General features: G+C 36.2%; 1 protein-coding gene across 5 annotated transcripts in view; it reads right to left on the reverse strand.

The window, feature by feature from the left end:
- The window catches only part of VPS13C (vacuolar protein sorting 13 homolog C), an 89,847-nt gene that overhangs the window by 14,733 nt on the left and 61,053 nt on the right, over positions 1 to 14,061 (reverse strand). For all 5 annotated transcript variants that reach the window (XM_065076149.1, XM_065076147.1, XM_065076150.1 and 2 more), the window contains 17 exons: positions 13,707 to 13,871; positions 13,187 to 13,315; positions 12,064 to 12,197; positions 11,560 to 11,686; positions 9,889 to 10,124; positions 9,416 to 9,566; positions 9,049 to 9,189; positions 7,913 to 7,994; positions 7,739 to 7,808; positions 6,865 to 6,976; positions 5,735 to 5,848; positions 4,145 to 4,281; positions 3,861 to 3,942; positions 3,311 to 3,424; positions 2,980 to 3,055; positions 2,209 to 2,372; positions 859 to 904 (listed from right to left, as the gene is read on the reverse strand). In XM_065076149.1, coding sequence (XP_064932221.1) covers positions 859 to 904; positions 2,209 to 2,372; positions 2,980 to 3,055; positions 3,311 to 3,424; positions 3,861 to 3,942; positions 4,145 to 4,281; positions 5,735 to 5,848; positions 6,865 to 6,976; positions 7,739 to 7,808; positions 7,913 to 7,994; positions 9,049 to 9,189; positions 9,416 to 9,566; positions 9,889 to 10,124; positions 11,560 to 11,686; positions 12,064 to 12,197; positions 13,187 to 13,315; positions 13,707 to 13,871 — 2,080 coding nt within the window. The remainder of the gene's footprint in view (positions 1 to 858; positions 905 to 2,208; positions 2,373 to 2,979; positions 3,056 to 3,310; positions 3,425 to 3,860; positions 3,943 to 4,144; positions 4,282 to 5,734; positions 5,849 to 6,864; positions 6,977 to 7,738; positions 7,809 to 7,912; positions 7,995 to 9,048; positions 9,190 to 9,415; positions 9,567 to 9,888; positions 10,125 to 11,559; positions 11,687 to 12,063; positions 12,198 to 13,186; positions 13,316 to 13,706; positions 13,872 to 14,061) is intronic.

Genomic DNA, 14,061 nt, shown 5'->3' on the forward strand with positions numbered 1-14,061 from the left:
AAACAGCCCACAGCAACTGATGACAACTTATAAAAAAATTCTGTGAAAAGTCACACCTGGGTTCCTTGTCTGGTCAGACATGTTGCTGTTCACTTGGCACCTTACCAGCCTCCAAAGCCAGAATAACAGAGATGTTAACTAGATTCTCCTTCTCACACTTTCACGCTGGACTGAAGGCCAAAGTCTGAGTTTTTACGGGTTAATAGTAATAATAAAATAATCTGAAGACTAAGATGCACAAGTATAATGAAAGTTAACTATTTGTATCTCTAGATGTCATATTTCTGGTGATATATAACCATGGAAGAGTTAAGAAAGCATGTGTGTTCATCCACTAATGAGATAAGGACTGCAGCTCAAAGTATCTGCCAATAACCTCTAAAACACAACCTCCAACATTTAAATCACTCTTACATGTATTTTAATAAAAAGCATTTTATCTTGTATTTTTCCATCCTCTATCACACTGATTAAGTGACACATCTTTACAAACACCAATACTGGTCTCAGGCATAAAACCAGATTTGCTTATTAAGATTCCTGCAGCCCTTGGAGTCCCAAAAAACTTCTTCAACTGGTGTTTTTTAATTTTTTATTTTTACTATCTTTATTCTGGCTTTAAACAATACATCAGGTACTTCAGCAGGCCTAACAAAATACATCACTAAGATAACCATTCCTTAATTAATGCAAGGGCTGAGAAGGCAGTAAGGCAGCAGCAGCTATAACTATGTTTAACTGTTTCATCATAGATGGTCACATATATGGTCACCTAGATTGATATTTCTTAAAATTACAAAATAAATTGTGAAGTCTCGGGAAACCATTCAAGAAGTACGGTGCAACCTCAGGGCTTACCTTCTACAGGTTTAGTGATTATGCCTGTCACACCTCCAACAACACCCTAAAAAGAAAATAACAATTGGGTTCATACTTTGAAACAGGAATGCTATAGTCCAGCTGGGCAACCAGCTGTCTCTCATCCTTCATTGCAAAACTTTACAATGAAGTTCAACATCGGAAACATTGTTTGGCTGTGTGTTTTGTTTGGTTTGGTTTTTTTTTTTTACTTCAAATTTTAAGAAAATGGCAACTGAGTAAAAGAAAAGAGAGAAACTAAAATGGCTGAAGAATTACGCTGGCAAGAAAGACTAACAAATCTTATGTAATCAGTCTAGCAATAATTAAGAAAGCTACTATTTGACTGCTAACAGGGAGCTGACAGAATTCACAGTCATGAATGAGTGATACCAAGTATTCAAGATCAAATACCTCTCTGGAAGACTTTAAATGTCAAGTAGTTTAATGGCACCAGGGCAGAAGAACAAAAATCCACTGAGGTAACCTCCAAATTTTCAGTTAACAGTAGCAGAAACAACCACACAATGCTTATTACTTACAATTACTTAGAAATAAGTTGATTGCTTTTATTTTAAATGGAAAGTAATGGAATTTCGTAGAAGATTTAATTTGCATTCAGGTAACACAGATCTCTCAGTAATTGTTTACATGGGGCTTGTCTCATACCTAACATTTTAACTAGAAATAGACATGATATTTCAGCAAATAGAAAAGGTTCCCAACTTTAAATGATTAAATGTGTAACCTCATCTGGGTGTTCCTGCTCCGGCAGGGGGATTGGACTGGATGAGCTTTTGAGGTCCCTTCTAATCCCTAACATTCTGTGATTCTGTGAAAAAAATATAGGGGTTGTGCAGCTTCTATTTCAGAAAAATCTCTCCAACCTAATGTAGTACTTACTTTCATACGTTTTCTACTTGCTTTATGTTCACATTCTTTAAGATATTTCTACTATGTAGCACATGCCCAGAGCTGGTAATTCACAGCTGACTTAAATGACAGAACTGATTACAAGGTAAATAAAGGACCAGTTCCTTCAATTACATAACACAGCTGTTGACCATAAGTAACTACTTGTTTATTTATATAACTCACAGTCTAAATCGGTGTTACTTCCCACGCTTTTCCTTTCTCAGATACTACCTTAGTTTCCTCAGGCTGGCCAAAAACATGACCTCAAACACTAAAGCTGATGCAGTATACCAAGTCTGCAATAAACTGCCTGCCTCTTTGTCTCTTCTCTTAGTTCATGAACAGATAAAGACAACATTATCAAACTCACTTCCATATAATTTTCAAGCCTGGATTAAGAGTTGGCACGTCATACCCTCAGCTTCAAACTCCTACCCGTAACAAGCCTTTTCCTCCTTTGGCCAGGCTGTCACTGAAATCTTTTGGCTGCCGTCCCATTTCTTCTCTCCGTTTCTGCTGAAATTCTTTATCCATAGTAATAGCAGCCAAGCCTTTGCCAACAGAACCAGTGATCCGAGACACCACTCCTGCTGCACCACCTGATGGAACACGGCAGAAAGCAAAAGTTACTGTTCTTAATGGCAGACAACACACCAGAATCCACAAAGTTCCTTGCAACTGTCCTTCATATTCAGTTTAGATATTGCCAATTGACACAGAGTAACTACCACATGTTGCCCATGAGAAGACTCCAGAATCTGGCCCGAAATCCATAAATACAGAAAAAGGTAACTCTTAAATCACTTCCATACATGTTACAGAGCACATTGGATGGAAGCATATTTTCTCTAATTACCACAACACATAGCCAAATAAAAACTGTGACAGTAGCTGGTCCTAAGAACACTCAGGCTTCTCCAGATATTAGGACCATTAGAGTTACTTTCAAATTCAGTTATACATGCAATGTTTCTCAGTTTGCTTGCTCAGTCCACAAAACAGGCATTTGCGTGGTCTCAAGTGAGCTAGGTATGACTGATATGTATTACCAATATGGGCAGTAGTATCTGGCAAACTTAAATACTCATCAAAAAACTACCACATAGATATTTTTAAAACATAACTTTCCCTTAAAATAAGAAAAAAAAAAAAAAGTAATCCATGAGTTAAGCTAATTGATCGAAACAGTAACAATATGATACATACCCACTGTGTGTCCAAGAAGACTTTTAACACCTATTACAAAGCCTTCAGCAAATTCTTCAGGTCCCTGAACTGCACCCTAAAAAATGAAGCTTACTTTGAATAGCAGAAAACTATACATTTATGCAACTATTTCAGGAAAAACTAGCAATTCCTTTTCACTGATGAAAGTAAGGCCATTTGAATATGTTCATCTCTTTTAAGCTAACATAAAAAAATCACTACTTTCTTAATTGTTCAGGGTGTAGAGTACAGTGACAATAAAACTACACCCATTACCAGCGTACCCAATCAGCCACTGCTTATACAGAGTGGAAGAAACAAGAAGTCATACCTGGAACGGCTCATAGAAAAAAGCTTCAACTCCCTCGGACAAGCCTCTGATTAAGCCAAATGGATTTCCAAGAACATCTAAGCCAAGTACAAGAACATACATCTGTTTCAGGAGCTAAATGGTTGCAGCGGGGAAAAAAGACAAGAGTGGTGTTACTAGCTGTTGTTACACATAGTTCTATATTAGAACCCAAGGTGGGTATATTTTAAAATTAGCTGTTCAAGTAAGATGTTAGAGTACTCAACTCAGTATTCCTACTAGAATGAAGACAAGCTTAGGCAAAAGATGCAATGTATATGTGGCTAAGTATTAGAGTACTTTGGTCAAGAAAAACATCAATAAAAAGAACAGAAGCAATCACTTTAAATTCCTAAACAGATTTTCAGGACACCTTTGTATTTACATTTTTGTAACGTACCACCGGATTCCTACTTCGGTACGATGAAATAACAAATAAGTAGCTTTTAGAGGTGTTCACCTTTCCTATTTCCTACATTCTGTAAGATATTTGCTCAGAATTTTACACAAAGACTTGACTAAATGAACTTACTTGTTCACTATAGTGTCTGACAACTATCTTCATCAGTTGGTCTCTCTTGTAGAACTGATATTTGATTTCAAAGAAAGCAAGTCTGAAAGACAAGTAATCACATTATAGACATTCTTCCTCCTCTTCTTTCCTTCAGACAATCCTGAAGCCCTGCTCTCTTATAAAGGAGACCAAACTCCACCTTTCCTCCACTCCTCCCTTTCCCTAAAGACTGTACACATTTACTTCAGTCAAAGTATAGGAGCTTTATTCAAAATATGAAAAAGAAATCTTTATTAGCTTACTTGAAAATAAGATCATCCACATCTGTTAGAGTAGCTCCAATACTTTTCAACAGCAAATTCAGAGAATGGAGAGCTACCATTTCTTCCCCTTTATCTGACGCTTCTCCAGCAGAAGCCAGAGACAGACTCAAATGCAACTGTCAAGAAAGAATTAGTAAAACAAGAGACATCAAGACAAATAAGACAGGCTGTGTGGTGCACGTGCAAACAAACCAGTGGTGAAACAGTACTAAGTGTATTTTTACTCTGAGGAAATGTACAATTTCAAGCAAACATGCCTGAACTTACAATGGTATCACTTTGATTACATATGTATTTCATTATATTTCCATATAGAAAAGCATCAAAGTGTCCTGGAGCTTCAACTTTTGTTATGTTTACTTCTGTAAACTTCTGTGTTAACAATGAGAGAAATAACTTGTAGGTTAATTCCCAGTAAATTTTAAATTCCAATTTACATTACTAGCTCATGTATATTTTTGCAACTAGTCACTCTTCTGGGGAAATACATTAACTTCTAACACTGTAAAATGAGATTGTCTAGTGTCAATAAGATGCTTTTCTTAAAGAATATCCACACACTTTTCTTAAGGGTGCAATAGGCCACAGAAAATTATTTTACTTTTCCCTTGTTCATCACCATAATCAATAATGCTCCCTTCTACTCTCTATAATAGTTACACTGTATGATTTGACTTTTTCAAGATTCCCCAGTTTCTTATTATCCAGTGGCTTAGAATATTGGAACAGGTCACTGAAGTAAGGGGAAAAAATCCAGAGAAAAAAATAAGCCTCTTCCTGTACTTACCAGGCAGAAGGTTTACACATTTCACATAAAGATACCAAAGAGACTTAGAGTTTCTTCAACAACTTTAATCAGACTAGTTAGAAGATAATGTTAAAATATCATAATAGCGTCTCATTCTTCTAGTGTTTTCCCTGGCTTCATATTCTTGTAAGTTAACAAGCACCATCATGCAAGAAAACAAAACCTCGAGAATCTCAGTGTACCCTAACAAATATCTGGTGAAATAAGGAAAAAGTCGAAAAAGTGACAGAATTTAATCCTCTGTATTGGGGTTTATGTCTGCCTTTTATACATTCGATCAAAAGAAAAAGAAAGTAGGTGATGTGTTGGGTTTTTTTTCCTCTAAATTCTTGTTCAATCCAATAGCCTTAGGGAAGCATTCTGTAGATTCAGAATAACGTATAAACTTTCTTCCCTTGCTCCGAAAAAATCTAACTGGTTCAAGAGGGACATGAAGATGGGCCCACAAAAATGTACTTTATTGCAGTTTGCCATACATTACTCGGATACCTTAAGGCCATCATTTTATCTTGCTTTCCTCACTACTATAACCCTTGACTCTTCACACTTAGCAATGGTTAAGGGCCTGTTTGTACTCATGGCCACCTAAGAACCTTTTCCAACATAATATTAAGTTCTAGAGAACATTAAAAAAATCCCCATTAGGAAGACAACGCGAAGATCTCAACTACCCAGAAGGCTGATCTGAGGACGGATTTACTGTAAAGAAGAGATCTTTGATATCAAGGGATTTATTAACCAAAATTATCTCTATTACATACCTTAATTGGAGAAATATGGAAATGCTCAAAGAAGCTGAGCATTGACAGGTCTGTCAGGGAATACTCCATTAGCTCAGTTTTAAGTGCATCTACATCTTTCTGAATTAATTCAGACTGGTTTTATTAAAAAAAAAAAAAAAGAACAGAAGTTTATCTCATCAACATATGAAAGAGCATAATTACATATGTGTAATATATGTAATTTTATATAAATGTAAAAATATACATATAAACATCAAAAATAATCACCATGGCCAAATGTAACAAAACAGTTACCTACCTAGTTAAGTAGACAACACCTCCAAAACCACAAATATACTTATTACTTCACGAACACCCCACAACAACACCCCATAATCACCACGGCCAAATGTAACAAAACAGTTACCTACCTAGTTAAGTAGACAACACCTCCAAAACCACAAATATACTTATTACTTCACGAACACCCCACAACAATTTCTGGATGACTTTTCCAATTCATGTTATTTCACTTGATATTCCCTTAAATTTCTCCAGGTATCACTTCTGAATTAATTTTAAATTACTAGTAAAATAACTAACTTCCTGAGGGTTTTGCATTTTTGTATTGCCTTACAAAATCAGAATTTTTATACAATACATCTCAAAATACAATTTCTTAAGAAATTTGTATGAATGACTCTCCTACACATGTTAGAACCAAACGTGACCTTTCTGAATACTATGCAACTATGTAAGGCTTAACTTCAAAGCATGAAAATATGTTCCTTCTGCTCTCTGAAGACAACAGACACTATGGACTGACAATCAGAAGCCCACTCTATAAACTATAACCTTATTTCATTTGCCACCCTCAACACTTTGTAACCACAGCTGAAACAACTGTGTCATCAATTAATGAAACATTAAAAGAGCAGAAAACAAATACACATACCCAAGTATCAGTTACTCAAGCGTGTCAATTAGTAATGCTCACAGCCAATGTTTAACAGAAATCTGAATGCTTCTCTGAAAATTATCTTACAGTCATTTGTTCACCGTTGTCAAATGCAATATTCACTCATTTAAGCCAAAATATTTAGACAAGTCACAACACTGGTATCATAAAGGTCCTGTTGTGGCAAAAATCAGTTTCTTTCATACATTACCCTTTGTCTTTCAGCTTCTGGGTCTGTAGATGGTGTAAAAAGTCCACTAAGTGCTCCTAAAAACTCTTGGTCAATTTTCAGTGCCATTTCCTGGATAAGAACCATAAAGTATCTAAAATGGGAAAAAAACAAACAGTGTATACTAGTAGAAATTTAATTTAAATATCACATGCCTACCATACATAATTGAAGTTTTCTTATGCAACATTGCATATTAAAACTTACATTCTACAATATCAACTGTCTATTTAGAATTATTCCTATCTTAATACTTTCTTAATACTTCCAAAATTTACCTAAAAATATCAACCATCATCAAATATTTCTTCTATTCACACATTATGGTTCCATGTGCTTCATGGGCAGCATCACCTGAACAACATATTTCTTCCTCTTATCTAACTGCCTCTCTCCAAAAGTCATATTACTGAATATTTTATTAAACTACAACATCCTAAAATGTTATATTTTTAGTACAAAAACTCAAGACACTGATATATTAACTAAAGAACATACTTTTCACAACAGAAGACACTGCACTGGGCTGCATTACAGACTGTATGAGCTGTCTGCTCTTACAGCACCAAATAAACCAGCACTGTACAGCAAACAGGTTGACAGACAACCTATATTGTAGTGCAAGAGCGAAATTATTTTGATTACTGAAGAATTTGCACAACAGTCCCTTCATGTGGTCAGTATTTGTTTTGAAAAAGTAAGTTTCTTTTGGAACGATGTGTTTTCACTGAAGACATTTAATAATTCAATCCAAAGTCAAGAGTTGTTTGGGTAGGAGAACTTAAAGTTTAAAACAAGGTTCCCTTCTACAATGCATTAAATCTCAAACTATATTACAACACACTGTTAAACTCACTTGAACTGCAGTACTTTGCTGTATTCATTGAATCTAGTGATGATGCTGACATCGATGAAGGGTTTTGGTTCTGAACAGAAAAAAAAAAGTAAGTATCCATTTAAAAACAATCCATTGCCAAGTTACTACTTTCAAGGCTGAATAAGTCTGCTATTACTAAAGGCTCTCTCTTACCTGAATCCAAAGCAATTGACTTGGGAGGGGCTACAGGGTGAAATACAACAGGAAATATCGATCCTGGCAATTGATTATCAACCTAAAAAAATATTGCATAATTACTGGAATATTTTAACGACATAATAATCAAAGACTACTTCCATTTTAGAAGGCTAGAGAAACTTGTTTCTATATTGTGTTCAAGAAGAATGTCATTTTTATTTGGGGGAAGGAGAAGAGAGGAATAGGATTAGGCTGAAGTTCTTTTGGAATGTTAGCTATTTAGTTATAAAAGGTCAGCTGGTTAAAGTCTTGCACAAGGGATGATTACACAGGTTCACACTCACAAAGATTCATTTAGAGGGACTGTATCTGATAGTATACATTGACTGTTAAACTGAAAATTACCTTCAGGCAAAAATAAAAAAAAAAATGCAAAATAAAAATGGAAAGAAGCAACTCTTCACCACCAGCTGGTCAGAAAATTATCAACAGGGTCCTCAATGAGGACCCTCCCCTGTGGAACTCTGAAGTGCAGCAAATACAGATGAAGATGACAATGATGATGATTTCTCACCATCATTTTCCTCTAGTACTAAACATTTCCAACCACTAACCTGGTCTAGCCCTTTATAATGTTTAACAACACTTAGCACTGGCTAGAGTATACTAATCAGGTGCAAGTGTTACACATGCATTCACTCTTAAGCCTACCTACAGATGTATGATTGCATACTATTTTTGAGTATTTAAACGTCTACTATCTACTTTCCATTAGGTAGTATATCTCAACCTATAGACACACTCTCTAGAATAAGAGGTTACGTGACTATATGCAAACTAGGGTAAACAAATTTTGAAACAGGTTGATCTTTTTGTTTGATTTAAAACATCAAAACACTTATTTTTAGAAATAAACTTTCCGTCATAGCACCCTGCTTTACAGAAAGCTACAATTGTGGATTTTTTTCTCACACTACTTGCAAAATCCTGGGATGGCAGCTCTGCAGTACTTTCCCACCATGGAAGAGTGCTTCTGCTACTCTGATGTGTGAACAGAGCACCACATATGCAAGAGTTTGAGATACTTCATACAAATGAATAAAAGCCTTTGAGTGTCTGTTTAGTTGATAGAACATAATGAAAGACGGTACCTGCAGCCAATACAATCGAGCCCGTAAGCTTCTTTGGTGAGGTGACTGTTTGAATTCAACCTGAATTCCTGACAGAAAGTTGCGTCGGATGCTGCATCTGAATGGGAGGCGCATTTCCATTGGAACCTTACTAAAATTCACCTAGAAATATAAAGAAAGTGGAGTCTGGAAAATACCTTAATACTATCTCAGTATCACCTCGATACAGAATATTCTTCTGTATAAAGGTGAAACTATTACAAAAAAAGAGCTTGCTTTTTGTCTGTGTTTCTCACCACAGCATCTGTCCTTACTTAGAAAACTGAAGTCTGTTATAACTGTTGCGCATGTTCTGCAACCATTTGAACACTGAAGCCTCAAAACATACCTCAGTATTGTCGTCGACTTTATGCCAAGCAGAAGCCTGGAAAGCACTCTTACAAAGATATTTTTTATAGGCTTGTTCCAACAGGTTTATTTGCCTTTGATTAAATGGTTTCCACTTTTGCCTTCGTTTCATTTCCCAAACAACACCAGAACTGCAAGAAAATAAGGTTAACAATTTAAAAGTACATAAACCTTTCTTAAGCATACAAATAATGTAAAAAGATATCCTAATTTTTCAGGCATCCGAAACCCCTCTATTTTTTTAATAGAAGCTAAGAAAGGAGGCAGTTAAATCTTATTTATTCCATTTGCACAATTAAAAATAAAATTAAGTTCTGCCTTTATTCTAAGAGTTTCATTTATATGAATTTCATTTGAAAGACGTCCCTTTGAACTCAACTGTATTGCTAAAATTATGACATGCTGTCAAATTTTGATTATTCAAAGGAATATTAAAGCTTCCATGTACAGTACCTGGTTATCCCTATATAAGAGATTTCTTTCTTATTTTCATTGTTGACAAGAGAAAGTCCAAGACTATGGATTGACAAGTTTATTTCTTGGTCGGGTTGCTCCAGCTCCTCTGCTTGTCGTGCTTTAGAAATTAATGCAACATCATCTGTGAAAAGCAGCACTCGTTGGCGTCCATCCAGGAAAGATACCCAGTGTATTTGAGTATTTGCATTGTAAGGGAACTGGCCACACTCATCCTGTATCAGGGAAAATAATGTATATAATAAGTATATTACAGGAGTAGATCCACGACGTTGCTGTATTTGTTTACAAGCAAGCAAGTTTACTGGGACACCTATAAACCAGAACTCAGTATTCTTGTTTTTTCAGTTTATGGCATCATACTGATTTGGTGGCATCTTGTATCCCAAACACTGGAAAGAAGGTGAGGGTTGAGATTATTTTTTTTTTCATTTTGAAAATCAGGCATTGCAGCAATATTTGTGCATGAGAATAATACTGGAAATTACTAGGAAACAAAAGTCTTCATAGCAAAAGAAAAGACTAGAATCATAGGTGATAGGGGAAGGCGGCATTAAATCATATAGCATGAAACAGTAAAACCACAAAGTGACGAAGATCTCTGCTCCTCAAGTACAGGTATTCCTTATTTGTTAACTTGTGAGGCAAAACTGAGATAGTTAAAGCCCTTTTCTCAAAAGCCCAAAATAATCATGAAAGTAACCATAATTATAAATTAAGAGAATCAGTTTGAAACTAAAACCAGTTTTAAATGTAAAAATTTTGACCAAGGAAGTACTTATACAGTAAAATGTAGTCTAATTGGTTAACTGTCAGAGTTCAGTCATAAGAAACTAAATCCATTGCCAGTATAACTGAAACAAACTTGTTTTCCACTTTCAGCTACTAACATTTTCAGTTTTCTTAAGTCTGTGCCTAGCCAACAGAAAAACCAAGCCAGCTCTGAAGAATTCAGATTTCAGTAAAAGGTGCAAGAGGGCTGCTATTTTGAGACAGACACATAGGACTTAATTTAGCCTGCCTTCCAATTAAGTGAGAAAAATCTTTCTCCATCAATGCTGCTTCCCCTTTCTTTAGCAAAATACTTGCCCAATCTTCTTGTAGACTCACCTCTGCTTCTAGTTACAGTCTCCCTCTTTCCCTCACTCATTGTCCATCTTGATCACTGTTATTTTGCCCTCACTTCACACATTTTCCTACTTTAATATTGCACGAGTTACAAACACCAAAACAGCTCTTAGCGAGCAACTCGGAGTTTTCTGCTCCATGCAAGCATTTCCCATAGGAAGTGAGAGTCACAAGAGTCACGGGTTTTCTCCATCTTTATGGAGGCACTTAAGCCAAATGCTGTACTGCTGGAAAATCAGTGAATTATTCATCCTCTGTACTGTTGAGATGCTTCCACAGCTCATGCACTTTATCCTTTTATTTAATATCCAAACCAACCATGGAGAAAACACAGGCTGTGTTTGTGTCCAATCCTCCAATTTTATTAATTTAAACACCTAAAATCTTGCTACTCAAGAGCAGGCTCAGAAGTCTCTTATAGGACAAGACAGATGCAGTTACTGAAGCAGCTCTCTCCCAGATAATTGTAGACTTCAAGTCCTATATTGGCTCAGCATTTACTTCTCCCCTTCTGAAATTTACCTTAAGCAAGTCATGTTCACCGAAATTTTGGGAATATCCCCAAGTCAATTTTCTTGTTTTAGTTGGATCTGTCCATGCAAACAGGCACACTTGCTTTGGTTTCAACTCCATTTCCTCTTGCAATCCACTGCAGGTGAAAAGAAAAGGAGTAAAATGACAGTGTTCACTGGTCCAGACCACTGATGGATGCGGTGCAAGCAGATCCCAATGGCACAGACTGCACCCCTCCAGCTCCTGGGGTGAGGGGCCATCTGTTCCTAGTCCAGCTGTTGCTATGCTCTGGGGGAGCTCCAGTAACATCTATACACTCACTTTATTCTTTCAACTTTCTCAAACTATGAAGACTGTTTAAAATTAGACATAAAATACTTCATTAAAAGAATATGATAAAGAAAAAGGTGTTTTTTCTTTTTCAAAATATCACAATAGTAAAAGAGAACTATTTCCTTCTGAAAAGATATCCCCTGGTTCAACCACCAGTGGTGAATTGTTTCTTTCACTTACCTCTGTTTGTATCTGAGAGATTCCCATGAAGTATGGTTAACGATCAGAGCTGGAGCGGCTCCCTCATGGTAATCTGAGAAGCTTATGAGAGTAGAATGCTCAGAAACATTCACATCTACCAGTAAGCCCCCATTCTGAAGAGAAAGTTAGACAAATACTTCAGTATTCCTTCTATGCCTAAACTCAAGTTAGAACAGACTAAATTGTTATTTTTAGATCAGTCTTTCACCAGCCTCTTACAAATGAGAAAAGTACATGTACTCTACACTACCTAGTAAGGTAAACTCAAACACACTGGTCACTGGCCTAATACAGACATCAGTAGCATCCACAAATTATTTTTTAACTTATTTGAAAAATTACATTCAAATAATAACATTTTTTAAAATTACTCTATTAGGCTGAGTTCAGTAAGCAGTACAGGCAAACATTCCTTTCACTTTTTGCTACAAAACTTGAGGCTGTATTTTGAAACTGAAATTTCCTGTGTATTCCTTAAACAAACCAGCAAGGCTACCCTAAACAAATTACTCAAGTTTTTAAAGGTATGACAATTACAGCAATAGTGCATTAACAAACTGATCACTAAGCAGAGAAGTTCTGTTGATTAGACCTCTAAACAAATCATCCTAAATCTTTCTTGTGATGGCTTTCAAGAACCTGCTTTCTTCCAACGTATTTGCAAGATATTTCTGAGACATGTATAGCACAATTTTTCTTATTTGCTTATACAAAAGGAGGTGCCTCGTACTTCCCCTTGTGGACAGTCTCCTCTTCAACACTTGTCTAGCTAGATAAACTGATGTTTTTGCTGTGCTGTAAGGTCTGGAGGAAAGGCGGGAGGGGATACATCCACCTTTGAAGAAGATGATCTTACAGATTCTCCAGCCCACAGATGGATGTGAGAAATTACGTTTAGCACTCTACACAGTAGTAGTAAAACCTCATGACATACAAGACTAAAAAGAATTCTCTTGAAAAGCTGAGCCATCTACTATCACAGAACACTGAAGAAAATATAGGCACAAGGTTTCAATCTTCTTGATCTTGGTGAGTCAAGCTTAAGTTCAATACCATGGGGCTAAAAAATAGTATTAAGAACAGGCCACACAGTCAGTCTCACCAATTCTTCCAGCCTCAGCAGAGTGCCATTATCCTGGTCTTGAAATAGGAATGGTTTGGAGGAGCTTTCATAGCCAACTACTCTTACACAAAGTTTACCAGATGAGCTTTCAGGCCAAAATGGAAGACACTGTAAAACAAGAAACATGCATGACTTTAAGAGTTGGTAATATGTTCAATATAGTAAGCTAGCAGTAAAAGAAAGTCTTTTGTGACAAACTATTTCAAATGCCTTAGTTCTTAGCCCAATATCTACTGATGAACATCTTCTCTACATTTAGTAAATTATCTAAACTGAAGGACTTGAATAATTTACCAACATATGCCACCTATGCTGTTCAAGTTGCCCCAAGATGTGACGTATCCACATCACACCCTCAGAAGTGACAGAGCCTCCGTAAGAGAACTGCTTATTCCTGAAGTGAAACCTAGAGACCAGTTGTTTGTCTACAGTAACATCCAAAGGAAACAAAGAAAAAGAAACAAAAACTCCACAAACAAAAAAACCCACAAAATATTACCTCTGAAGCTGAGATATAATTCCATTTGTTAGTTGGATAAGAGCCATCAGGACCAATTTCTCCAACCTCTAGTTCCAGAGAAGATTTGTTTGCTATTGTGTAGAATGGAGTGAAGGTAACTATCCTGGTAAGGTTAAAACTGCTCATTTTGATGCTGACTCCAACCTGTTGAATAAGGATGTTTTCAGCAAACTACCAACCAGCTTACGAGAAAAGTCAAGATGGAGAAAAAGAGAAGCCAACATGACTGTAATTACAAAGGCTAGCACAACACTCCTGAACACCTGTAATAAAAGAATTAAACAGCATGCAGGAAAACGCCGTAAACTAGGTAACACAATTAACACAATGGTAA

The sequence above is a fragment of the Columba livia genome, chromosome 11 (assembly GCF_036013475.1).
Source record: "Columba livia isolate bColLiv1 breed racing homer chromosome 11, bColLiv1.pat.W.v2, whole genome shotgun sequence".
Classification (NCBI taxonomy): Eukaryota; Metazoa; Chordata; class Aves; order Columbiformes; family Columbidae; genus Columba; species Columba livia.